The sequence below is a fragment of the Amblyomma mixtum genome, chromosome 6, assembly GCF_055824585.1.
Source record: "Amblyomma mixtum isolate Tamu chromosome 6, ASM5582458v1, whole genome shotgun sequence".
In the NCBI taxonomy this organism is placed as follows: Eukaryota; Metazoa; Arthropoda; class Arachnida; order Ixodida; family Ixodidae; genus Amblyomma; species Amblyomma mixtum.
Genome location: NC_143017.1, coordinates 113,786,650 through 113,812,645, shown reverse-complemented (window position 1 = coordinate 113,812,645; position 25,996 = coordinate 113,786,650). Strand labels below are relative to the sequence as shown.

At 46.1% G+C, this 25,996-nt stretch overlaps 2 protein-coding genes across 4 annotated transcripts in view; one reads left to right on the top strand and one right to left on the bottom strand.

The window, feature by feature from the left end:
• Nucleotides 1-25,302, bottom strand: part of LOC149340087 (galactosylgalactosylxylosylprotein 3-beta-glucuronosyltransferase S-like) — a 62,248-nt gene extending 36,946 nt beyond the window's left edge. For both annotated transcript variants that reach the window (XM_089548822.1, XM_089548823.1), the window contains exon 1: nucleotides 25,045-25,302. In XM_089548822.1, the coding sequence (XP_089404948.1) occupies nucleotides 25,045-25,049 (5 nt within the window). In that variant the 5' untranslated portion in view covers nucleotides 25,050-25,302. The remainder of the gene's footprint in view (nucleotides 1-25,044) is intronic.
• Nucleotides 6,018-25,996, top strand: part of LOC149340086 (uncharacterized) — a 43,218-nt gene continuing 23,239 nt past the window's right edge. Inside the window, exon 1 of one of the 2 annotated variants that reach the window (XM_089548825.1) lies at nucleotides 6,018-6,525. In XM_089548825.1, the coding sequence (XP_089404951.1) occupies nucleotides 6,341-6,525 (185 nt within the window). In that variant the 5' untranslated portion in view covers nucleotides 6,018-6,340. Of the gene's footprint in view, nucleotides 6,526-18,214; nucleotides 18,293-25,996 lie in introns of those variants that run through there. The other variant, XM_089548824.1, reaches the window with a different exon arrangement.

The following is a 25,996-nucleotide window of genomic DNA, read 5'->3' as shown; positions in this document are numbered from 1 at the left end:
TGCTCATTGCTTTAAAAAAAGCTGTTGAGCGCTAGTGCATTAAATATGTAGTAACGACTACCCATTATAGTTTCTTTTTAGCTGAGTAAAAACTTACATGGATAATGACCACGCCATGGAAGATGTACCAATGATCTGACACAGAATATTCATTCTGGCCAAAACACATACACGTCACACAGAGGCGTGCGTCACTATTAGCGGAATTTCGGTGCGCACAACTCCAGTCAATATTTTCAGACGCTTTCATCTTATGTTCCTTGAAGCGACAATCGTACGTAGCAGCGGGATTTTGTTCTTTCCTTCCAGGGTTTCCCCATTCTCCGCGCATTGTTTGTTCGTTGAAAGGCATGGGGATATAAATGGCGCAGTGCGCGCTTCGCATGGCCTGTTCAGCCTGTCTTTCGTAATTTTTCTAAAGAAAAAGCTTTTTGTTGTTGTTGTTCACCTCGTAGAATGGCGAATACCCACACAGGGGCACCCTTTTCAACGACGCAACCGTGCAATCGTTCTCTTTTTCCCTCATGAAAGAAAAACAGCCAGTGTTTTGAATGGTTTCATTATACTCTCAGTGACACAACGTGCACCCTCCTAACGTCACAGAGGGTACAAGGACGGTGAGAAACAGGACGGCGCAGAAAATGATTTTCAGTGTTGCGGTTAAGTTTAAATTGCGCAGTTTTCTTACTGTGGCGCTGCTCACCAAATTCAGTGTCCGCTGCGGTATTTGTCACATGAAAGAAAGCAATCTTAAAAAGCTTTTAGTTTTCGTTAAGGACCATTAGCTTCTGCATAGACCAAGCAAATTCGATTAGTTGTGTACAACATAAAGAAAGGGAGCTCATCCTACGGCCCTGGTCATCTACTAGAGTGTTTCAGGACAAGAATGCTTAATTAAAAAGAATATCTAACCGACTAGCTTACCGTGTGCTATATTTTTTTCCCTGTAGGTACGATTAAGCCTTGTCTGCCCAGTCTAGTAAGCTACATTGTTTGCTGAATACGAAAAGTATTTAGTTTTTTTTTTTCGCGAAACCACTTTTCTGTTCATTGGTGCGCACTAGCTTTAGTTTGGTTGGTTTATGGGGTTTAACGTCCCAAAGCGACTAAGGCTATGAGAGACGCCGTAGTGGAGGGCTCCGGAAATTTCGACCACCTGGGGTTCTTTAACGTGCATTGACATCGCACAGTACACGGGCCTCTAGAATTTCTCCTCCAAAGAAATTCCAGCCGCCGCGGCTAGGATCGAACCCGCGTCTTTTGGGTCAGCAGCCGAGTACCTTAACCACTAAGCCACCGCGGCGGCCGCACTAGCTTTAGTTTTGACGCTTAATAATTTAGTGATCACAGAGAAGCACCGTTGTAGTGACGACATCTAGAAGTAAGTAAAGTAAGTAAGCTGACGCTAATTAGCCGGAAAATACCGCTCGCTACCATCTTTTAATTGCAAAGTAGAAAAATTCCGCGGAAAGTCCACATTCAGCGGCGTCTAAGAGCTCTCATAACAGCCGACAATCAAACGTATTTTGCATGGTCACCATGAATGAAAAAAGCAAAAAATAAAATGAATCCAGAGGAGTGCGATGTCTGGAAATAGCACACGACTGCTGACCTAAAAAAAATAATACACCAAAGAGAGTCGCAGAAGTAATACGGCGAGAAAGAAAAAGCAATAAAGGATGGAGGGCGTATGCAAATTAAATCGGATTAAATGGGAAAAATACGGTCATGTTTTCGCAAGAATACAAAGCACGTTTGTGTTCGGGGTGGGTGACCGCAGATGCTCTTGAAGAAGAAGCTAGAATTGTGGAGTGTCCATAAAGAGCGAATACATCGCTCAAGGTGAGTAAGACCAGAGAAACGGGACTTCCCCTACTCTCCAACAGCAGAAGGATACAAAGAATATGCCAGTAATACCATGCATACCGCATCCTCGCAGAACTGTGTTTTCCGTAAGGGAAAAGCAGGGATGTTACAGTTTGTACGCTAAGAAAGAAGTGGCGAATGCGAACAAATGGAGTTTAGCAAAGAGTTTGTGTAGGTGAACGTACGTTGCAAAGCTCACTCCCAGAACCAGCGTTGAATTTACATATGCTACATCTTCGTCGCGAACTTGAGAACGGCAATACTATTATGCGACAGAAATAGGCTTGCTGGTTATGTCCTTGTGGCATCTCAGACGCAGTTAATTGCTGAGCAGTGCTGAGACACAAAAGTGCTTCGACCACTGAGTTACAAAAGTGGACACAGCATAGGCGACGCATATGCCTCGTTTTCTGACATTGATGTAACGGTCCTTCGTTGCTACACATTCGTTTTCACTTAGTAATTTCATTACTGATCCATTACCTATGTGCTACACTTTGAACATGTATTTTATAATTCTCAACAGATCATTTAGAGAGCCGATACAAGTGTCTCAGCGAAGAGCAAACCTCCGTTGGGCGCCCTCGTTTCCCTTCGCTGCTATTTTACGGTGTTGTGCAGCCTCGCCTTTGTGCAGTTACTTCGGTGAGCAGCTACAGGTGCCCACAGGTAAGTACTCCAAGCTTACGCGCTGAATGCACAGCCGAAGCAAGCAGCAAGGTTGCGAGTTAGGCGAGCTCATCTTGAAAAGCGAGCTTGAAAAGGTAGAGCCAAAGAGGCATATCCTATAGCGCGCATAGCCGAACGGACGCCTATGTGCTACCGTCTTGGTGGGAACAAGTAGCGCGCTGGCGCGACGTGCTAAGTATTGTTGGTGATAGCGCGCAACTTGCAGACGTCGTAGATAAAAAGGGGAGGATGAAGGGAGGGGGCACAAGAGGAAAGGATGATGTTTGCGCTGGGAGTGATCCTTCACGCTACACTGCATCGACAGGGCTTTTTGCGTGTTTGGTAGTTGGTTGGGTCGAATGTTTTCTCTTCTGCAGGGCTGGATGTCAAAGCCATGCTGTCCAGTTTTCGCGACGGGCCCTGTAACTTCACCGCCTTCGAGCGCAGGGTGGAGCTCGCTCACATCCAGGCGTATATGCGACTCACGTTAAGCAGGCGCTACGCTTGGGCAACAGCTGTATGCGCGCCTGCCCATAGTAGTAGTTAAGCAGGTTGGCTTAGAGCGAAACAAACAAGGACAAGAGAGGGACACAGGACGAGCGCTAAGCCAACATGCAAATCATGAATTATCAACTGGCCCAAAACTCTACTTTGCTAAAGTAGTAGTTAAGCACCGCTCCGTAAATAGAGGTGTAAAACCACGACCGTTGGCGCGGACATGAACTAAGTCACGACTTTTCACACAACCGACGACTGGGAGGAGCGGCGTAGAGCAGAAGCCCATGCTCAGGACGCTGCACAAAAGCGGGAGGCTGGAACCCGAAACCACGCCGAGGGCCGAACAGAGCAAGAATGTGCTGGATATCATCATCATCATCATCCTTTTTATTATAATTATTCTTCCAGTTCGCAGGCGTTCGGATGAACAGGGTCCCGAGGCACGAGCTCAAGCATTGGAGGAGAACAGTGCGTCAACACAAGACCAAATGCACCACCGCCAAATCATCATTGTGGCCACTAAGACTACCACTAGCGTAATCGGCATCGTCGCCATCAGTCGTCACCAAACTCGTTATGCATTGCGTCACAGTTTCTTTAAACATTTCGCGAACCAGCAGGCTGCGGTCACTCCCCGAACCAACAGGCAAAACATTCGTGATTGTTTGTTATTGAAACCATGATTACTAAATAAACAAAAGGTGCTACACCCTCTCATTTAGCGACGTGTAGGTAGGTGGTGTCTATTTTTTTGTGGAATGTCTCGGAAAGAATAAAAAGCAGAAAGAAGTACATTTTTCCTTCGTCGTTAGTCAGGAGGTATTTTACGCGTTATTACCTGAATTTATTCGGGCGAGATGCGCAATTTGGCCGTTCTCGTTCATAAATCGTTTACGCAAACCAGCGCCAGGCGATCAGGGCGTTGCTGAGAGCTTAGATGCGTACAAGTGGAAACAGGGGAGAAAAAAAAAAACAGGATTAAAGGCAAAATCTTAACATGGGAACGTTCGGCTCGTTAAAGCCCACCTGGAAGTGGAGATTAGTTATATCTGACGCCAAGAAAGAACGAAGTCATGGTCATGCATAACATCGCAGAAACCTCGGTTCCAACAAGATTTCTGCACGAGGAAGCTCCGCACCTGAGGGGAGTTGCATGGCTTCAGAAACCTTTGCAATCCGATTTTATGTTTCCCATATTAATGAACACAAACTAAAAGCATCTGTCATCAAGTATCTCTGAGTGAAGCTTTATACATGGCCTTTTCATTCATTACGAGGCCTCGAAAAATTTAGGTCTAGTATTATAGTATTAGACCTAAATTATATAGGTAGTATTAGTAATGCTATCAGATAGTATTAGTATAGTTGCACCTTACTGTTCAAACTACTGCAAGAGAAAATTTAACTTCAGAAGAAGGCAGCACGAACCTGTTTCGTTTGCTCGCTGTCTTCCTCCGTACTCTTTAGTACGTTACGTCGCTAGGCTAAAAAAATAAAAATAAAGAGCGACCAACTATTATGAAAGAGGCCTCTATTGTGCAGTAAAAGTTTGTCAATAATTCATTCGTTACTGTCGGACACGAAATCATCCACCACAGATTCATACTATGTCTCCGAATTGGCTCGCACAAAAAGAAGTCGGAGATAGCGTCAGAAAGAGGTTAAACATTAAGACAATTCACAAGCAAGAGCATTTCGAGGCTTACTATACCGCCTTTGACATCGACTATAGTCAATGCACGGCGTGTAGTCATGGACAAACAAACAATAAACGACAGATTGACGACCAGAAACTACCAGTGGCGGCAAGCAGCAAAGAGTGCATGAACCGCTAACACCGGCCACGGAAGTGCAGGCAAGAGCGCCTGGGTCAGCATAATCGGTGACGGGTGCGTGCCTTTCTTGCGACTTATTATATCGCTCTTAAGGTCAATTACTGAGCTCTCTTTACTTTTGCAGTTTTTGCTATATTTTCTTTCTGGCGTCTAGTCTAGTTTTCAAAGGCGTTGTCATAGCAGAGCCATTTCGCTCATGATGCGACGCAATCTTCACTTCCGTGCGTGTGTTCGTTGTTAGGCAATGTTCTCTTAACTGCACAGCGCCACAATAGCTTTTGGTCGTCGCTCTCTCATTTTGAGTTAGCTCGTCCATGACAAGCATCTAACACGCACAACAAGGTATCCACCACTGCTGTTTGGCCGGCGGAAGCTCGCACCCATAGCTCATTCCGTTGTGTACGCGGTGTCTAGCGCTGCACAATGGCTCAAGCCCCCACGCAGCTGCCCTGATCAGCCTGCCACGCACCCGCATGTTTTCTTGCTTAGGCGGCAGCAGTCGCAGTGGCAATGACCATTATCCCTAGGGGAGCACGGGCTCGGCACGCGGGCCTTGTTATGCCCTACGGACAGAATAAAAATAAACATAGAAGAAATCAAGGAAGAAAAAAGAATCTCGCGTCACTTTTTCTTTGATTACTGCACTCGCTCGCCGCGTCGCTCGAACCGGCAGTGTGGAGGATGAGTCAGCACATGGATCAGCGGCAGCACAAAACTCCGCAGACGACAACTGGATCCAGATACGGCGGCAATATAGGCTCAACGAAGGCGAGACGAGAGCTGGATACATGCAAATGCGTCGGGTCGGGACGATATTGGCTGTCGCAGTTAGGCTGCATTCTGTGCATTCGTCTCCGCTCTACCCTGGCCAGCTCGCCAACGGATAGCGCAGAGCGGGCATCGCGATTGCACCCTCGGCGCCGTGTCATTTGTCTGCGTCGCCGCCGTCGCCCCTGCGAAACCCCCGCGGCGTTCTGCGCCGTCAATGCGACGCGGGCGCCGCGCCGCGGGAGGCGCGCGCTCGACGGCGCACCTTCCGCGGGAAATCCCGCTTTCCCGCGAGCGCGCAAACCCCCGCGCCGGTCGCGTCTCCTTTCTTCATCGAAGTGCTTTCTATTTTTGTGGGCGTCCTCGTTCCCATTGGCCCACGGCGCGCGTCTTTGACCACGTGACCACTCGTACGCACGCGTGCGCGCGCCTTATAAAACGGGCTCCGTGGGAAGTCTTCTCCCGGCTGACCTGCGCGCACGTAGTACGTCCGTGAGTACTGAAGTGCCGAAGACAAGTGTGCGATCGCGGGGCGGATTCCGGGAGATCGACACGGCTAGTCGCCAACCTTCCCAAAAGTGAGGGAAAAAAACGGAAAGGGAACACCACGCGTACGGGTATCCGAGAGAAAGAAGAAATAAATCGAGCAGACGCATTTGCAAGCCCCTCGATCATCAGATATCCTTGTAGCCACTGCTGCTGAAATGATGGGAGTCCCCAAGGGTCGCGCGGTGGCCATGACGGTTGCCCTGCTGGTTGGCTTGCTAGTCCTGCAGATGACTGCCGTGTCGGCCCGAGCGTACCCAGAGGAAGTTGGAGGGAACGTGGTCGATGCGCTGCGCTTGCTTGAGCATCTGGACAAGTATTATTCGCGCGTCAACCGACCCAGGTGAGTGCCACGCATCGTTTGACTCTTTTTGCTAACGTGTCCTGTGGTGTGCAGACGTCTTGAGAAAGCGGTCTGCCCTTTATGTCTTCAATCAAGGCTCCATTTCGTCTCGGAAAAGGAGGCGTTCATCATAAAAGTTGGTGTTGGTTTCATAACAAAAAATACATTGTCGTGTAGTTTTACGTATGACAACAGAAGACATTGGCATAGTTGAGTGTCGTCACGGATGAGAACCAGGTTGAAAGATGCACAGTAGAGCATGCTAATTCCTCTGCCCCCAAGCTTGGCACCCCATGCTTTGTTCCGGGTGGTGGGATTTTACCTGCCCCTAACTAATATTTCAGCTATCCACATGTGCACTATCTGGCGGTGCATGCAACTCAGTTAGGTTTTTAGTGTAATGTTTCATTCGGTTTCTTTTTTTCCTTTCAGGATGGGTGGGGCAATTTATTAGCATCGTATATAGCTGGATGTTTTCATGCCGAGAAAGTCTTGTATACTAACGCTGATTGAAACGCCGGCATAGAAACATCCTCTTGGAGATTTGGACGCACATTTTGCCAGCGTTGGCCGGCAGAATATGCGGCACAACTCCTTTGTTTGATTGGGTATTTTGTGTATGAGGGGAGCTGACTAGTGTTTGTGCCTCTTAGCGATTAAAGTCAAGAATTTATCCCACAAATATTTTTTCGTAAGATCAGCTTTATTCTAAAGTTGTTCGCTGAAGGGCAGCTTTCAGCACTTTGCAGTCGAGTTACGAATATTGAAGGCATATATCCAATGCGACCGCACAATATTATTGAGGAATATTGCAATCAAACTTCCATGCTTGTAGTTCGTTTGAAATTTTGTGAAAAAAAAAAAATGCTCAAGTGATTGATTGACTGACTGACTGACTGACTGACTGACTGACTGACTGACTGACTGACTGACTGACTGACTGACTGACTAACTAACTGACTGACTGACTGAATGATTAACTGTCTGACTGTCTAACTGACTGACTGACTTACTGACTAAAGCACGTCCTTTATTAAAAACACTTCACGTACGCAGTACTCACACAACATGATATTTTTTATGTTGTGAGCATTGCTCCTCCCCAAGACATCGTTACTCCTCAAATAGTACTCTGTTTACGCAAGGATTCTTCAGTAGGAAGTAGGTTTCGCGTGAAATAAAAAGAAATGAGAGCCTTCGGAAATTAATTATGCGCATAAATTATCATGGTGATAGTAATGTATGGCAAACTTAAAAACTGCGAATGAGGATAACCTCTGCACATGCCTATTCTTCTGAAAAAAAAAAAAAATTCGTCCACCAAAAAACTTAGAGGCGCTTAGGGCTTTTCTCGTTTTCAGAAGTTCTTGCTGTTGGGCCATAGTTGGTTCATAATAAATTTGAATGTCGCAAGAGAACGAACACAGGAAGGCAGAAAGATAACCTACTACCAACTGAGATCATTGCAGAAAACATCTCTTTTTATATGTCAGTACATTATCATTATCAGTATATTATCAGAGCCAGAACAAGCCAACACTAAAAAAATGACAGAATCAAGGTGATATTGATATATGAGCGCCAGTGCTTTACTGCTCCCAGAACAAGGTGTGAAAAAATTTGGAAAAACGATAACATGACCGAATAACAAGATCTACACATGACCATCTAAAAAATCCAGTTCCTGGGAGCTGAGTTTAACTAACGAGAGACTAATAAAGGTGGGCCCCCTTTCTGTATGTGGAATGCTTCTATTACTTACCTTTCAACTCGCTCTCTGTCTTTGCCGATAAACTTTGCCCTTTCTAGCACAGGCTCGCAATCTTCACAATCTCTGCAGGCATCTCGGAAGTTCCCCCTTTCATTGTTTCTTTTTGTCCGTTTTTGCTCGCTCTCTCTCTCGTTGAAACAATGGCCGGTCTGGCCAATGTAGACACGCCCACACTTGAGCGGTATCTCGTATGCGACCTCAGACCTGCATTAAGTATATCGCAGCCTATGCTTGATAGCGCACCTTTGGTGTCGTTTGTCCATCATGGAGCAAATCTTTGCAAGCTTACATGGTGCTGAGAACACCACATTCATTCCACATTGACCGCCTGTCTTCTTGGCGTTCTGCGCTATTTTATGCATATAAGAAATTACCGCCATAGACCTTTTATCTCGCTGTATGCTTAGTAGATCACCGCTAGAAGCAAGTTTGATGTTTAGCAGCAAAGCTTCGCAAACCGCGGTTATCATAAGGCACGGACAGCCAGCGTTGTTCAGTCTCTGAAGCTGCTTGTCAAAGCCAGCCTGCACACTGTGTTCGCATGATTTTAAGAGAGCGGCGTGTAAGCACGTCATGGCGATGCTTTATTTCACCAGTTTGGAATGGGCACTGCTGAACGGCATGAGGCTTTTCTTGGACCGGCTTTGTTGGGTGTATAAGACAGCCTAGTGACGGAATTCTAATGAATTCAGAAATAAATTGTAATGAATTCAGACCTATCCTAATGGGTAGTTCTGAATTTCATGGCATCCATGATTTCCTACCGTACGATAGCTTTTCGCATTATTAGAACCTCTGATAGCATACCGATATTTTATTGAAAGCGTTGTTTTCGGATGTCTTCGAAATAATAGGGGTAAATGAGGGCTTAGTTGTGAGAGTCAGCTTTTAAACGTAATAGCTCATCCCGTCTCCAGGAAGGTCTTTGCGTTATGTCTGAGATCCGAAGGCGTCGAAGAGTGCTTGTTAGGCGAAGTCGAAAAAACCTTACTAACGGCTGAGCTTTTAAACCTCACTAACGATGTCCTCATGTGGCCCCAGTGCCTGTGACGTTGTGATAGTGAGCTATATCTGTAGCAGACTCATTTTCAGTAGCTGAGGATTTGCTTTAAGACACAACAGCGCTGCCCACTTCTACTGTAATTGCTGCCTTTTTCGTGTCAGTAGGTAAGTCAGCCCTTAAAGATTTTGCTGCAGTATAACAACGGATGTAAAAGTCGTTTCTTAGTAAATCCCGCCAATGCTTCTGAGAAGGTAGTTTGAAGAACTTGACATGGATAGAGAGGAATTTAGCACGAATTTCTTCGTTCCTGAAAGCTTTAATATCAGGGAGCGTGTCTGCCTCCTTAAGTGTTAGTATTTTAAGCTTTACTTGCAGTATTTGGCTCTTAAAATAGATCAGGAGTTTCAGGCGGCACAGAACAACATCTCATAATAGGTGAGGTTAGTTTTCAAGTGAAGTGAGCGTTCGCGAGGAGAACTTTAATAACGAGTATTTCCGAGGCCGGCATGCTGTGGCGTGAGAGTTAGGCGTCGAAAATGCAGCAAAATTTTATACTCGAGAGTTATTGCTGATTGCAAATGAGCTGCGCCGAACGAATATGTAAGTGTAATGACTTGAAAATCCTTTTCTCTACCTCACAGACAAAACTAGTAGGCAACACAGAGCGCAAGAAACTAAGAAATAAGCTATTTTTGTTTGCGAGCGAAAACGCAACAAACGTCAACCTTGTGTGTAATACTAATGAACGGACGTGAATGTGGAGAGTTTGTTTACTCCTTATTCGAGAACATTTTTAGTGGCTGCAGCGAAAGGCACTGCGGCTTCTTTGAAAAGCCAGCATAGTATACGTTGCTAGGAATATAATAAGGGATGGTCAACTGCCCTGTCTAATGCCTCCTGTCCCCTTACAGTAATTAAAGAAATAATTTACGGATCTCATGTACCATCACTAGTTTTCAGAAGTAATGGGCGTAGCATAACCTCAGAGGAGGTGCCGCGAATACGCGTAGCAAACCTGCGAATAGCTTTCATTCCGCCGCAAGTTCAGCGTCGAACCTCAGTGTGTGGGGCGTCTTTTGGCTGTGCAGCAAATTCGAGATATAGTCGCACTTGCCTCTTCTTGTCGAGATCGGAAACTAAGAAGGCTCTTACTCCCAGTTTGCAAGGTTGGTAAAAAAAATGCAGTTAGGTCATAAGGCTGGGGGTTAGCCCCGCTTTTTAACCTCTTATTTGCTTTTAAAGATAATATGAAGCGCTCAGTTACACTTCATACCTTCGTGGTCAATATGTAGTCTATGTCATTATGAAGTTTTAGGAGAGCGGAAAATTCGTAACATATACGTATACCGCATTCCGGACACCTTCTTCGTCACCTACCTTCTAAGAGAAAGGTAGAGCCAGTTTCAAAGCTTTTTACGGAGTTTTCAGACGACGTGTCCTAAGCGCCACACACACGCTTAGCGGCCTGGTCAGTAGAGTATGCCCTGCGCATCAGTGTTTTTCATGTCGACTTCTGCCGTGCATAGTTTCATTTCCGCTCGTGGTGGGCGGATGTCTGACAGGCGCAGCTGCCCTAATAGAAGTGAGTGGCCGTTGAGCCATCGAGCAGTAATTGATTTGCTTATCTTCAGACTCACTCGGTGGCCCCAAGCCTGGATGGCCCGTTCACATCCCCTGAATGTCACGCGCATATCCTCATGCCCCTCGCACGATTCTCGAGAGTGCTGTCCATCGCACATCCGCTCAGTGGCAGCGTCAAGTGGCTATCGGGGTCGGTTAGTGGCCCGCGTGAAACAACTATACAGCGCTGCTGCCGCGCTCTGCACATGACGCAGTATTTTTCGCGCGCAACATAGTATGAGCCACCGGCTTACCACGAGATCGGAAATAGCGCTTATCACGACACTCGAGTTAAAAGAGGGACATCCGTTAATGCCCAGGGATCATTGCAGCCTGCCCGAAGGAACGTTGCCGAGACAGAGACATATAGGGTCAAGCTGAAATCCATACAGCGCCTCTCTGACTACTTACAAGCGAGGTATGACTTATTTCGGATGCTTCGCAACTATGCAGCAAAGTGCATCTGCCTTGCTTTTTCTGCTCTGACACACAGATGACCCTTTATTTCCTGGAGCGCTAGCAAGGAAGGAGTGATAAACGCGAACCCCATTGCCAAAGTGTCTCGGGGCTTCCTAGGCTAGAACATATTCTTCTCAAGCAAGTTAGAGGCGCCATCTGTCTCGAGCGAGATGCGAACGATTGCTTGTAGTTTTCAGACAAAGGTCAGAGATCTGTGGTCTCGTAGTCGTTGTCAGCTTCGTATTGGTATCTCGTACTTTGAGCACGCATCTCGCCTTCTATCTCTTAATAACGTGAATCAATGTAAGATAAAATAGTAAGAGGCAGCGCAGCGCAGTGCACTGACCAGAAAGGACTGCAAATACAGGCTACATCGTGATCTGATAAGCAAGCACACGGCGACCTGAGTGGGCGAATGCAGTAAGGATGAACCAGATGAATTATGGAAGCGGTCACGGTAAACTTGATCACTGGTGAATGATCGAAGCGGCGAATAAGATGTTCATGTAGGAAACACAAATTGAAAAATCTGCCAACGAGTAGATATGTCTCCTAGCGAATGAAAGAAGCAGTGAGTACTGTCCACACGAAGCGTCGATGTTTTAGAGCTGTGCGCACGCCTCATTAAAGACGCCTCCGCTCTCGGCCACCTTACATGTTTAGGAAGCAGACCGGAGTTGCTCGTCATGCTTGTAACTTCTGAATGGCGCACGAAGGGAAAAGACACAAGTGTTAGTCGGGAAAGCATTTGGCGCGTTGCTTTCTTCGATTCTTACAACAGCTGTTTCTTTTTTGTAGGGGTCGCTTGTCTCTGCGCAGGCCCGCAAAGTTTTTCTTCTTCGATACCGAGAGTCCTTGTCATGAAATTTATCTAGAGAAAAGGTCAGGCTCGAAATATAGTAAAAAAGAAACCGTCATAGTCCGGCCATGCTTGGACCAGTTTCGAGAGCCGTATTTTTGGAGTAAGATTATAAATGCTGCGTTTACGTAACACTGTAACTGAACCAGAAAAGAAAAAAACTGGCATAAATTGCGCAAAAAAAGCACGTAGTATGAAATGCGCATTAGTTTTTCCCTCTACAAGCAGTGAAGGTTAGATAACACACAAACTGCGAAGATTCTATTCACCAATTTTGTTGCTCTGCGGTAGCGATAGGCTACTGCGTTTGTTTTTTACAGATGCCTCACAGAAGCCGAAAATTTTCAGTGCTTTTGATCCAATTCTTACGTTTGTTGTTTTCTGCTGCTTCTCTTATGCTGTGCATGTTATGCCGGAAAAACAAAAAAGGAAGACAAGCACACAGAAAACAAGCGGCGTGGAGACTGTAGGAACCCACTCTGCCAAATCATGAAGCCTTTGGCCACTCCTGTTTTTTCGCTATGGCTCAAATTTTTCTCAATGAAGTGTCACTGTTTCCGCTTTCATAGCCAAGCAACCAGTCTATAATCTACATCTAGAGACATCGATAGGAAGCTCAAGGTTACACAAGGCTTATTTGAAACGGTAAAGAAGACTTCTTCGGCTATGGTTGGGCATTTGGATTGGTTGTGTGAAGATTCTTTGCTTGCGTCACATTAGCAAGGCATTTATAGTGTCGCAAAATATTGTTACGAGGTGGCAAGCCTAGGAAAAGCACGACATGATGACAGATGATAAAATGGTTTAATGGCTGTGGGCCTAGCACGAGCGCTCCGTCCCGCGCCACTGCCCTCTTCTTCGTAACACGACCCGGGTCCTCCGAGCGATCGTCCCGATCGATTGGTTAAATTCTCGAAGATGAGGTGGCGATGACCATGAACACAAAGGATAGAAGAAGATGAAAGGCTTGCCACTAAGATGAACGAGATGATCTAATGAATGGTTGTCCCTGGAGCTTCAGGTCCAGCGGTCGGTCGCCCACAGCCGAAGGTCAGGGGTTAAGGACTCGCCGGACAGCTTGGGCGGGGGTGCCGTCTTGATTAGGGTCGTCGTCGGGTCATGCTGCGTCTGGTCCTGGTCGTCGTGTCTTGTGGTCGGGGCTGGGGACGGGGCTGGGGAAAGCGGCTGGTCGGTTCTGGTCAGGTCGGGCTCGGGTTGAGCTGGCGGCGGAGTCCAGGTCCCCTCGGCCAACGACGAAGGCGAGCAGAAGGTGGCGATGCTCCAGGGACCAGGATGATGAGGAGGAACCCGCACCTCACACCAAATGTTACGAGGTGGCAAACCTAGGAAAAGCACGACATGATGACAGATGATAAAATGGTTTAATGGCTGTGGGCCTAGCACGAGCGCTCCGTCCCGCGCCACTGCCCTCATCTTCGTAACTATATTATACTATAATACTGGTTGACTTCACTCCATACATAACAAGAATGAATAGATAACTATTCAAGAAAAAAAGTTGAGGAAATGACACATAATTAATTATAATTAGAAGTGCGTTGAGAGCCTTCCGCCTAGCGCACTAGTCGAGTCATGCTTTCAGCGCGCAAGCAATAGCAGAAGCGGAGGAAATGACCCGGAGTTTAGTGCAAAGGGTAGATGGGAAGAAAGGTGATTAGGGGCTTGTTTAGGCTTGCCGTACAAAAAGGCTTTTGCACAAAATAAAACGGAAGAGTCTTGTCGCTAGCTTGTTTTCGCTAGCCTGCACCTTAATTAGGCCTTCGTAATTACGCCCTCTCCATTTGTATACGCAAGGCATTACGTCGCGCTATGTTCGTAATGTTTGAAAGCCATCAGACCTTAGAAACAGTAATGAGCCTGAGTTCTGGCACAAGGGGCTAAAAAAATTTAAAACAGTGCCAAGACTTAATGGGCTCGATTGGAACATGTTTGCTGCTCTAGCTAAGCATAAGTAGTATGAAACAGAAAAAGAAGTCACTTCCACCGCTGAATTTTGTACTAAGGAAATTCGCTCCTGAGAATAATGCAGTCACTGACTGCTTATTTAGTAGTTCAATTTCTCGCACGGTGCCTAATTGGTCGCGAAGTTTGTGAGTATTTACAACATCATTTTGCAACCGAAAGGGCATGATTACTGCTAAGTCTAGGATTCTGGTAACTCATAATTAAGTTTGAAAGAGCAATACAGCTAGTGGATGAAATTAGTAATGGTGAAGATGAGAAACATCTATTCGCAAGATAAAGGAATTTCTTGCCCTTTTCCTCTCGCATTCTTGATTGCGCTACTTTATCTCGCTCCACAGTTGCACTCGTGTCTTGCTTAAAGCATTTTATTTGCAGTGGTGTCTCTGCCATCTGTCTCGCCCTTTTTCGGAAGCCTCGTCAGTACACAGGTAAAAGATATAAGACGCGTGTAATCACCGTACCATCATTCTTCACAAAAACCTGCCCGCGTCGAAATGTTCAATAAATGCGTTGAGTTTTTCACTGTTCAGTTCTTCATTTTGTGGTGATTTTCTTTGCATGTGTTAATCAGCTGCCAAGAAACCATTTGTGATATATGTACAGTCTTTGCCGAAAGTAACCAGGCTGCATGGTTTGCTACTCAGTCGTGTATTAAAGCTATTATGAAAGCTCTCAAGCTGCCCTGCCTTAACCTTCAAAGAACTTTTTGATCTTTAGGGAAGCCGTGAGGGCTCTAATATACGAATGAGAAGCAAACCATGCAGCCTGGTTACTTTTGGCAAAGACTGTATATGTGTGTGTGTGAAGAAAGCCAGCCACCGCAACGAAGGGCCATAAGGGAATGTTTATTATTATTTTGTTAATTTGTGTCTTTGGCTTCCTTCATATGTATGGCCTAATGAGCCACTCATTTCCAGCGCCTCGTTTTCTCTCTCTCTCTCTCTCTCTCTCTCTATATATATATATATATATATATATATGACAGAAGCCAACAGCCACAGAAACCAAGGGGCACAGGGGATTTTTTTAATTAATTTATTAATTTTTCTGCTGTTGATTAATTTAGAATATTACTGAATATGTCATCGCTTAAAGCTAATTGATTAGAAAAGCAGAAGAAAAAACAACCACATGCCGCTGGTGGGATCCGAACCCACGACATATTTACAACGAGCCCCTCATTCCCCTTCCTTGTTTGCTTAATTGCTTAGCGAGGGCCTCGATTCTGGCAGCCTTGACGCCATAGGAAGCATAAGAGGGTTCTCACACAGCTTCCACCCTCTCCGTTCGATGACGTTCTACGTCACACCTGCGGTAACTCAGGACGTTCTACGTCCGCCGCTTATGAACTTGGGTGGCGCTGACGAACACTCTCAAGGTTAGGTTACTTGTAAACATAAATACCCCCGAAAGCAGAAGGTTTGACAGCCGTCGCCGTAGCTCAGAGGTAGAGCACCGGACGCGTAATTCGGAGGTCGTGGGTTCGGATCCCACCGGCGGCATGTGGTTGTTTTTTCGTCTGCTTTTCTAATCAATTAGCTTTAAGCGATGACATATTCAGTAATATTCTAAATTGATCAACAGCACAAAAATTAATAAATTAATTAAAAAAAAACTCCCCTGTGCCCCTTGGTTTCTGTGGCTGTTGGCTTCTGTCATATTTACAACGAGCCCCTCATTCCCCTTCCTATATATATATATATATATATATATATATATATATATGGGTGTACCCTGTGTGCGTATGAAAGCTTATGCGTGCGCGTGTGTGCCCGTGTGTGCGTCCACCGTTAAAAAAACAAGCATTTGTATGGCTGTATTGAATGTTTGGGCTCCTTTAGATAAACTAATATAAATGAAAATGACCACTTTCTAAGTTTATTTACATATGCGATGACTGCGTCTTGAAGTGAAAGTGCGGACAGATAGATCCTTTTCGTCACCGAGAGAGAGACACGCGGTACTCTCTTAATAACTTCATTTTGCTTTTCCCCGCACCTGCCTAAACAAACAAACTGTAGTGGTTCTATAACCCAGCAATGGGTGGCGTAAGCATCCACGTTTAGAGCTGAGGAATATGTGCCTCATTCGGTCGATACGCAAAACAAGCCAGCGACGCACTTTGCTTCTGTCCGGTCCTTTCGTTCTGTCCGTCTACCCGCGAACACCTTCGCCTTTTCTCGTGTCATCCTATTATCCTGTCAAGGGGACCGCCCGTGGACGCCTTGTAGATTCCCTGTTCTCTTACGGCATATGTCTTCCCTTCTCACGCCCCCACCAATCGAACCATGCGGGGCTGGTTCCGATGCTTTTGCTTTGACAGTGCGAGATCGTCAGCTCTCGGCGCGGTCTGCCCGTCGAGCGCAGCTAACGCGATCTATACTTCACCAGAATAATTATATGCAACGCTGTCAAGGCTCGGATATATCCCCTGGATGTCTTTTCCGCAAGCGTGGCAATGTATCTCATCTGCGTTGGCTATCGCGTCGCTAGTTTTGACAAATGGTCAACGCACTGACTACTTGCAATGCTAGACTTGGCATTTGGCTATTTTTAACTCACAGTGTACTGGCGGCGGCTTATCACGGGCCGACCTTACATACATAATGGGGAACATTTTGAATAGAGCCCCCGAAATGTCTTGCAGAGCCTCAGCGAAGCGCAACTTAAATATTAAGCTCTGCAAGAATCCTTTATAGAGCGTCCTTAATTTTCGGGTAGAACCAGATTTTAATCGATTCTTGCACCCCGAACAGATTTCTTGAATATCGGGGTAAACCCAATTTCTACCCGGAAAGGAGCCTTCTAGAGAACTGAGCTTTCTTGTGTATAAAGCTGAAGACCCCGCACGTGAAACACACCTGTCTTGTGCTTAATAGAAAAGGTATGTTCAGTCAACCGATGATTTTAAACTTTTTAATGCTATTTATTCGTGTTGGGACATAATCTGAGATGAGGTTCGAACAGTACGTTTTGGAAGAAAGAAGCCAAGACATTAGTACTGAAAAAAAGTGCCTTATTGGCATCATTGTACCAAGCACTACCCAAGCTGCGACGTCCTGCTCAAGGCTGTTCTGCGTTTAAAATGATCGATGTGACATTCAATATTTTCGCACTGTATAAACAAATGTAGGCAGGTCTTGCGCGGACGCGGAATTGCTGTGCAGCAGTTGAAGATGTTCGCGGTGAAATAACAGTGATAAATTTAAGAAAAAATCTTAATTGGTAAAAGTGTTGCAGCACTACAACCTACCGTTTCCACGTGGTTTGTAAAACAATGTTAAGAAAATAGGAACATTTTGTCCTGCACAAAAAAGAACGCCTATAGTGAACTGTGTTATGCCACAACGTACGATGTGAGGTAACCCGAATTGTGGAATATTTTGCTGGATAACCTGATTTGCATTTGCAGTGGCGGCAAAAAAATATCGCCCGGTTTTTACCTCCGAATTCCCAAAAAATGAAAACCAGAATACGAAGGGTCAAGTTCCGCTGCCGCGCAAGGACCGACCAATGTAGCGACCGAGGCCCTTCTTGAACGCCATGCTGACCGGAATGCAGAGAGCTACAGCTTTTCTTCAAGCTGCACGGAACTGCGAGGTCATCAGGAAGGTGGATGCAGAAGACCGCCCCCTTTTTGATGACTCCAAGCGTGTTTTTATTGCGAAAGCAATACTACTTTCACTTTCAAGCCTTTGCGGTGCGACGGCGGTGCACATGAAATGACCTTTCGCATGACCTCTGTGTGACGTCACGCCGAAGAGCTGGGCGACCATCTCGCGCCGTCCGTGTGCGACGGCGGTGCACATGAACGGCGGCCTAACTCCCGCTCTCTCCGCCAGGAGCGCCACAGGTGTTGTGACGTCACGCCGAAGAGCTGGGTGACCATCTCGCGCCGTCCGTGTGCGACGGCGGTGCACATGAACAGCGGCCTGCCTGGACTGGATTGGATTATATTATATTATATTGGATTTGATTGGATTGGATTGGATTGTATAACCGATGCATCGCCACAAGTCTAACCACAAGCACCACCACCAGCTACACTACCAGCTGAACCATGGCGTAGGTACGGATATTGCTTTCGCAATTACCGGGCTTCACCAAGCTAAGCCACAGCGAATTTTTTTAGTTTTATTTTGAGCGTGCTTTCGGAGTGGTGCGTTGAGCAGAACGCGAGAAATATTTTGCAATGAGAAGGCCTGCCAGATGGAGGCGATGAGGAAGGTGGGTAGAGGAGGAGTCAACCGGTTCTGCATTGCGATCCCCATGTTGACACAGGCAACACCTATGGTGCCCTCAAATTAATGCCATGTTTCGAAAACACTCACGTTACGAATTGGGCTCCCAGCCGTGTGCCGAGGACATATTCGCTCTGACGTTTGGTATGGGCAGGGTGGAAAGGAAGCAAGTGAATGCTGCGCCATATAGTTTGTGTAGTGACTGGACGGGGCAAAGCAGCTCACGATGCCGTTCTGTGAAGCCGCAGAGTTTTAGGTTGTGCAGTTGCGCCTCTTACTTTTATTGCGAAAGCAATACTACTCGCACTTTCAAGCCTTCGCGTGACCCGGCTGCAGTTACGTTTGACCTTTAGCGGGGTGAATATGGGCGACCAACTCGCTCCTTCAGATAGCCCGGCTGCAGTTGCGCCGCGCACCTGTGGCGCTACTGCCGCTGTGACGTCATACCAGCTGTAGATTATGTTTTCTTTCTCTAGTCGCAACAACATCAAAAACAAAATATAAAAAAATTACTGGAGGCTCTTTGAGTCGTCGCGCAGCGGCGGCCGGTAGCCACGCGTGACGTGTAGACGCGGCGCACTGCGTTCCAAGACGCTTTCAGTCGTCGCACAGCGGCGGCCGGTAGCCACGCGTGAGCTGTAGACGCGGCGCACTGCGTTCCTTCAGTTGGAGGCGCTGCGCTTTTGCTTTCGCAACCTACCGGGCTTAACCAAAAATTCTAGAGGCTCGTGTACTGTGCGATGTCAGTGCACGTTAAAGAACCCCAGGTGGTCGAAATTTCCGGAGCCCTCCACTACGGCGTTCCTCATAGCCTTAGTCGCTTTGGGACGTTAAACCCCATAAACCAACCAACCAGGCTTAACCAAAGCTAAGCCCCCGCCATTTTTTTTTATATCACTTGAATGCGCCCCATTATGAACCTATCACTCGCATTTGTCATCTTCCATTTTTACGGTCTGCCGTTATGAGTAAAGTCAATCCGGCGCATCTCGCGGTGAGTGTGTTTACCTTTCGAGGCGTTCATCTCTAGATCTAAATCGAGGACGCCACCAACGGCATTGCGCCTATCATAGAATATTAGCGACGCTTCCAGGAGGATGGGAAACGAGTCAGAATTCAATCTCTCATGAGATATTGACAGCTATGAATCCCAATTAGAAATGGGCCGCTTGGTTCGCCGAAGGCACTGGAGTCCTGGCCTAGTGTGAAAAAGAACAAGTAGAAGTAGCGCGATGCACGTGCACACATACACGTGGCACATTCGCTAAGAATTTTATAATGACGTTTTTTTCCTTTTTACCCTGCAGCAGACAGTAAACTAATTTGTGTTCATCGCTCAATATGAGTTGTGTTATTATGATAATGTAACGTTCTTGATTTTAAAATATCAGCATGTTTTCGGTTAGCCCAGTAGCTGTACGCATGTATATTATGCATGAATTCTTACCCGTTAATTTTACACTCTATGTCTCAAACCATTTAAGTGCCCCTCTATGCTTTGCAAACTGGGACTTAAACGTCATGAAGCGATTTGTTTTTCACTTTTGTTCAAGTCCTTGTCACTTCGACTGAAAGAAATCAGATTAAATAAAAGAAAAAAATAAAGGGGAGGCTCAAGCTCCGCCTTAAGGGGATGACGCGGTATCATTAATGAGTTTAATGCCCTCATAGGCTGAATTGATCATTCTCTACATTCATAGATCGCTGGGAGTCCTCATAGCACTCGTGATGCAGCGGTTAACCGATGCGCTCGCAGTCAACGACGCCGACGACGACGCCGGTGTTTTTTGCGACACGGAACTATGACGCTATCGCGTTTAAATATTCCCATTAAGCTACACTATATTCGCTGCTGGCGGCCTAAAAATGGCGCTAGTTTCTGATGTCCATGAAAGCTGAGCATGTCTTCCTCCATCTCTCCCTCTTGTCTGACGGCGCAGGAAATATTTGTTTCCGAATGCTTGCCAAAAACGGACGTACGCAGTGAAGAATAGCCAATAAATTCAGGCTTACAGGTGAGCAAAAAAATTTAAGTAACATGAAATAAAGTTAAAATACATGCCGCACTCGTGTTGCAACAAAGGTAAATCGTACTATCTTGAGTTTGCGGTCACCTAAAACTTGGCTGGTCATTTAAGCATTCTTTCACCTCGGGCTGTTTCTATACAGTGAGATTAAACACTTAAGTGGGTGTCGTCTTGATTTCGATCTGCTTTTAAAGGATTTAAGAAGGTATACTTGAAGCGCTGAAGTGCTCCCCTCCAGTGCATCGAGTACGATAGTGAACGCCATGCGGAGTATGCTGCCCATGACTGGAGTCTTCACAAAGTGTTGTCATCTTCTCTCGAGATGCTTTTATGACGGCGAGGACTGTGGATTGTTTGCTTATGCATGTCTAATGGGGCGCTGGGAGAAGGGCAACAATGAATAAAACGCCCGAAGAGTTTTCATGCAATATTTTCGCTGTTTAATTTGTACAGTGAAGCCCCAGAAAAAGGTGAGCGGCTTAGAGAACTAGGGGAGCCGCTTACGATTTTGGAGACATCTTAGCGCCAGCACGCTACGGCTACTGAGAGATAAGCGGAAACTTGGCGTTAAATATGCATATTTTTTCTAATAATAAATATGTGTTAAGTTCGTTCAGTACAGTATATGTTTTTTTAATCGCCAGAAAAATTTTATTAAACGAGGGCTTCGACGATGCTCTGCGATACGCTTGCGTGATATTTATTGTTTATTGCGCTTATGATAACGAATGCAATTATGGGCACACGACTGTTGTCTAAGTAATCTGTAGATGACCCACAAAGTTAATATTGAATAGTGCCAAAATAAAGCACGCACTATGCAACTGGAGAAATTGTCCCACTAAAATGTAGATGGCTATGGACTCTCTGTACGCCCACATAACAGTACGCGATACATATATTTTTGTTCTTTTTGTTTTCTCAAAACACCGCAGTTACTGCGCAAGTAGGAACAATTTTCCGAAATTAAATTACTCGCGTGTAGCCTGGAAGTTGTGAGAACTGTGCAAGAGGTTAACAGGCAGAGCGCTACACAAGTAATAAAGTAACAAATAAAGGATTCATTCAGCCATTCACTTCCACGTCCGTCGTTAAACGTTTTCGGCGAAAATTATACTTCATGAGCAGGGAGTCGCCCAGCCACAGCATTAACTCTCGGTTGTAAAATCAGTTTTCTCGGGTTTTGGAATATCTAGGTCAATGGTAGCTTTTCTTCTCATTCTTTTATTTTTGTCTCGTATTCGGAGTGCAGCTTTGGCTGAAGAATGATAAATGTTCGATCGTATTTATTTTTTCATCGTGTATCTCTAGTGGCTCGGCATCGATGTTGCGTGTACAAAATGAGAAAGCGGACCAAAATGTGTAAATTTTATGATTATTAGTTATGAATCACCTACAGTGCACTGCCCACTGTCTGGAAAAAGTCAAAACATCCCTGACGTCACTCTCCGTGAACTCCAGCAAACCTGGCCGAGATTTCGTCTCCCCAATGCGCTCTCTGTATCACCCGGGCGATAACAAGGAAGATATTGGCTCCAGTCCGTGCTTCATTCTGAGAAAAGACGTGAAATGAGCTCACGCGCTGGACACGTTGTTCTGATCATGCATCCGCACGCATTTTCGCCAACGGATGTTTGACAGCCAGCAAGGGTGCGTCCCGAAACCCACGCGATTTCCGGTCTAGACGGTCGAACCCGCGTACGTGCGCAGCTGGGCCGGGCTGACGTCACTTCCTTCCCCAGGAATAGCATTATGGCCCGGTTGCTGCTAATCACATAAGCAACTGTGTTTTTGCGGCCAGGCACGCTCGCAATCCCCTGTCACGCACAATGTCTGATGTCATAGCTTCCCGAGCAGTATTAATGCAACACCTAGTCATTTCTGTCGCCGCCAGCCGAGCCACAGCACAAAACGGCAGCCGGGCACTAACTTCCGGCGCCGCATTGGTAAGGGGAGTGTGGGTGGATCACCCTATGCCCGTTATTTCTGCTGGGTGTTTTCGTAGCTCTTCTATGCTGCGACCGAGGAGAATGTACCATCGGGCGTAGCTGCAGCTATTTATACATCATGGATTTGAATACGGGTGCACTTCAACGGACAGCGTTGCTGGCTTCCCAACCCCATCTCGGCATCCCATCCCTCCTGTTTTCACGGACATGTAGGAAGAAATGAACGGAAACACTATATTGAAAATATGTGGTAGGGTGGGTAAGGAAATAAAGCTTAAATGCACAGCTCTTTGAATGCGTTGCTTCATTCAATGTATCGAAGGAGACATTTTCTTCTTTCAGCTTCTCGTTTCGCCCCACAGTCAGACATTAAATGGCACTTCAAAGTACTTGTTTGTTCACAGAGATATTTTTGGCAGCAAGACCCAGTTCGCCTTTCACAACGTTTCGCTACTCGTCCTTGCTGTAGTGTCCTTGATGCCTGCTTAAGTATGCATGCACTTGGGAACTGCGTACCCGTGCTTCAACAAGGTCCCATGGTTGCCGCTCTCAGGTAGTCAGCGCTTGAAGTAGTAGTATATTTAGCCGTTAGCTTGGTTACATGCGAATGAATTTATATAGAAGTGTAACCCGAAATTTAATCTCCATATGAAAACCGTAGGAGCGAATCCTAAATCGCAGTCTGCGTGTCTGCCGCAAAATGCGATACCCCCCCCCCCCCCCCCCCCACACACACACACACACGCTCCAAAAATGATGTAGTAAACAACGTAATGCCGTGCGCGAGCCGTCTCTATTTTGCGGCACAGGCTCAATGTTTTGCAAAAGTCGATTCTGCAAAAGGCCTTGCAGCAAGAACCCATAAAAGAAAAACGATAAGATAGGTTAGGTTGGAATGGAATTTCTAACGAGAGATGGGGACACGTTTTTATGAAGCATGTATAGTGCACCGCAAGCTTTTTATTTGCTTGTTTTGAAACTCTGGCGATGACGATGGTGAGCGAGTTCTTTTTCGTCACATGTATTCTAGAAATACAGAGGTAGTAATGCAGGCTTGAAAGAGGACGAAAATTTCAGCGTTATTTAATGTACTTCACTTCTGTGTGTGACTCAAGTTATAATACGGTCGCATTGCCTTTGAAGTCTTCCCGGTACCAATTGGTAAGGGTGCATCCGAAATTCAGCTTCGCCTGCAGACAGAATATATTATCGCCCGACGAATCAATCCTGTTCGAAGAATGAGATTACGTTTCTCAGTGTGCTGAGCGCTGCCCCGTAATGGAAAACGGTGCCGCGAGAATTTTCGAGGAACGGCCAACGATTTCAAGCAAACTCGTTACGGTTACCCTTGTGGCCGCTTCTGACAGCTTTTTGGTTAATGAAATCATTGCGACCTTACTGGGCATACACACTCAAGTAACAACGGCCAGTGACAGCTCATAGTATTGCTTGTGCAGAATATGTCCATAATATGCGACCTCTTTTCTCATGTCTACCTTTTACAGTTTGTAGCTTCAGCAGCGACCGCTCGAGCTCACATTCACAAAGCCCAGTCACGTCAGCGAGCAAGGAAGGCTTCAGCAATAAGGGTCATTTTTATCGCGGGACCTCGCGGACCAGAGAGCGCCGTGCCCACGGCAAGGCAAATAAAGTAATGTCGATACATTTCAAAACTGCTTTTTGTAAGTCTGCAATGTGCACTCCACTTCAACCTAGATTATAGAAAAAAAATTTGCTTTCAGTATTTCTGTTTGGGTAGTCATGTTCGCGGAATGTCCTTTTCTTGAAAAACTTGGGCATTAGGAACTAAAACTAGCTTCGCAATGAGATACATAAATAATCATGCTGGGAGAAAATAAGGTTTCGATTTTACTTCGCAAGCTGTAGCCGGAGAAGAGATTCCCAAATTCTGCGTTGTCGGAACGCCAGCTCTTATGCCTGATATAAGCAGCCATTATATGAATATCAGGGCCTATTGAAGTGTCTGGGAGCGGGCAAATTTATAACGTCGTTTAGGTCTTTCGTGGAGCAGCTGCACAGTAACGGTGATTATGTACGAAATCATGATCTAAACAACGCTTGCCCTTACATGGAACTTCGGTGAATTCTCTTATTGCGCTGCCATAAATACTATGATGATGTTACAGCCGGAGAGCAGGGCACTAAAATTATTTCTCTCATTATTGAACGATCGTCGGAACATTTATAGGAGCACTATTTCTGGTATATGCAGCGCGCTTGTCTCGAGAAAATTTAACGCAGCTCAGGAGATAAGGTTTTGAAACCATTTCCAGACGGGAGTGCGAGAACGACGCCATTATTCCGAGAATATAAAAATAAATCTATATTTGTTTCAAACAATAATAGCTATAATAATGAACAATCTCAATGACGCTGAAAAAACGTAAACACTCTTTGGAAAGTTCTTAAGCTTGTATTAATAACATTCCTAATCATTTTACTCCTCTAAAACAATGACGTTGTGTCACAGTCTTTGTTTACGTCTATTTGTTTTCAATTTTCATGGTTCTCGGTGTTTTAGGAGCCACAGGTAATATCTTTCTTCCTTACCCCCTCCCCGTCCCCTTGTCCACCCTCGCTCACCGCATCCGACAGCTTCCTCAGGTTAATCCTCGGCTGTCCGCTGAGCCCAGGGCTTCATTTTCAGCACCGGCAGTTGAGGCCGCAGTAACCGAGCGACACCGGTCAATGCTGCATCGGCGTGCCCGAACGCGGCGCCGATGCCGAACATCTTTCGGCACCACACAACTCTGTCGTCGATCATAATTCTAGCGACACTACAAGGACCATGTGCGCTTGCCACCAAAACGTCGCCATTAGAGCTCGCGTTGTCGCCGTCTTCTCGCCTTCAGAACCAGCGTGCTATAGAGAGAGAGGGGGGGGGGGGGGGGGGCTCTCGATGAGGAGAGGAAAAGTACGCTCAGGGGGGAGGAGAAAATACAAACAACAAAGCAGCACGAGGCCATGGTCGTATACTTTTGGGCTTGTTTGTGTTTGTTCTTCCTGTTTTCATCGTAGCGTGGCACACGTCACACGCGACCCGACGTCAGGCGTGCCGTGTGACAGCTCCATTTGCCTGCGGTTGCCTACGGCGTGAGCGTCGCACCTTGTCGAGAGCGGGAAAAAAAGACAGAAATGCCAGCTGCAGTCGTTTGTCGCGTCGCACGACGTTCTTTTAGCGAATTAGAGCGTGAACGATGACGCTGAGAGAGCGGGATGTGTAGCGCGGGAACTGAACGGGTGGTGCAGAGCCCACAAGAACAAATGCGTTCATACATACGTATTTTAGGCACAACAAATGTGAAAGGGAACACCTTATTTTCTTGCAGGAAGGGGATGCTTCAAAGCAGGAATGAGAATTATACTTCCTGTTGCTTCAAAAGTAGTGCTAACCAAGTGCAAGTGATTTCCGTTTCGCTTTTTTATGTACCTCTGCTGATTAAGAGTGGAATGGATTACTGATGGCGAATTAAGTGTTTTCTTTCTTGTTGCATGTACCTGTTCGTTCGGTTCGCAGTTGGTCGGCAGGGCTTGT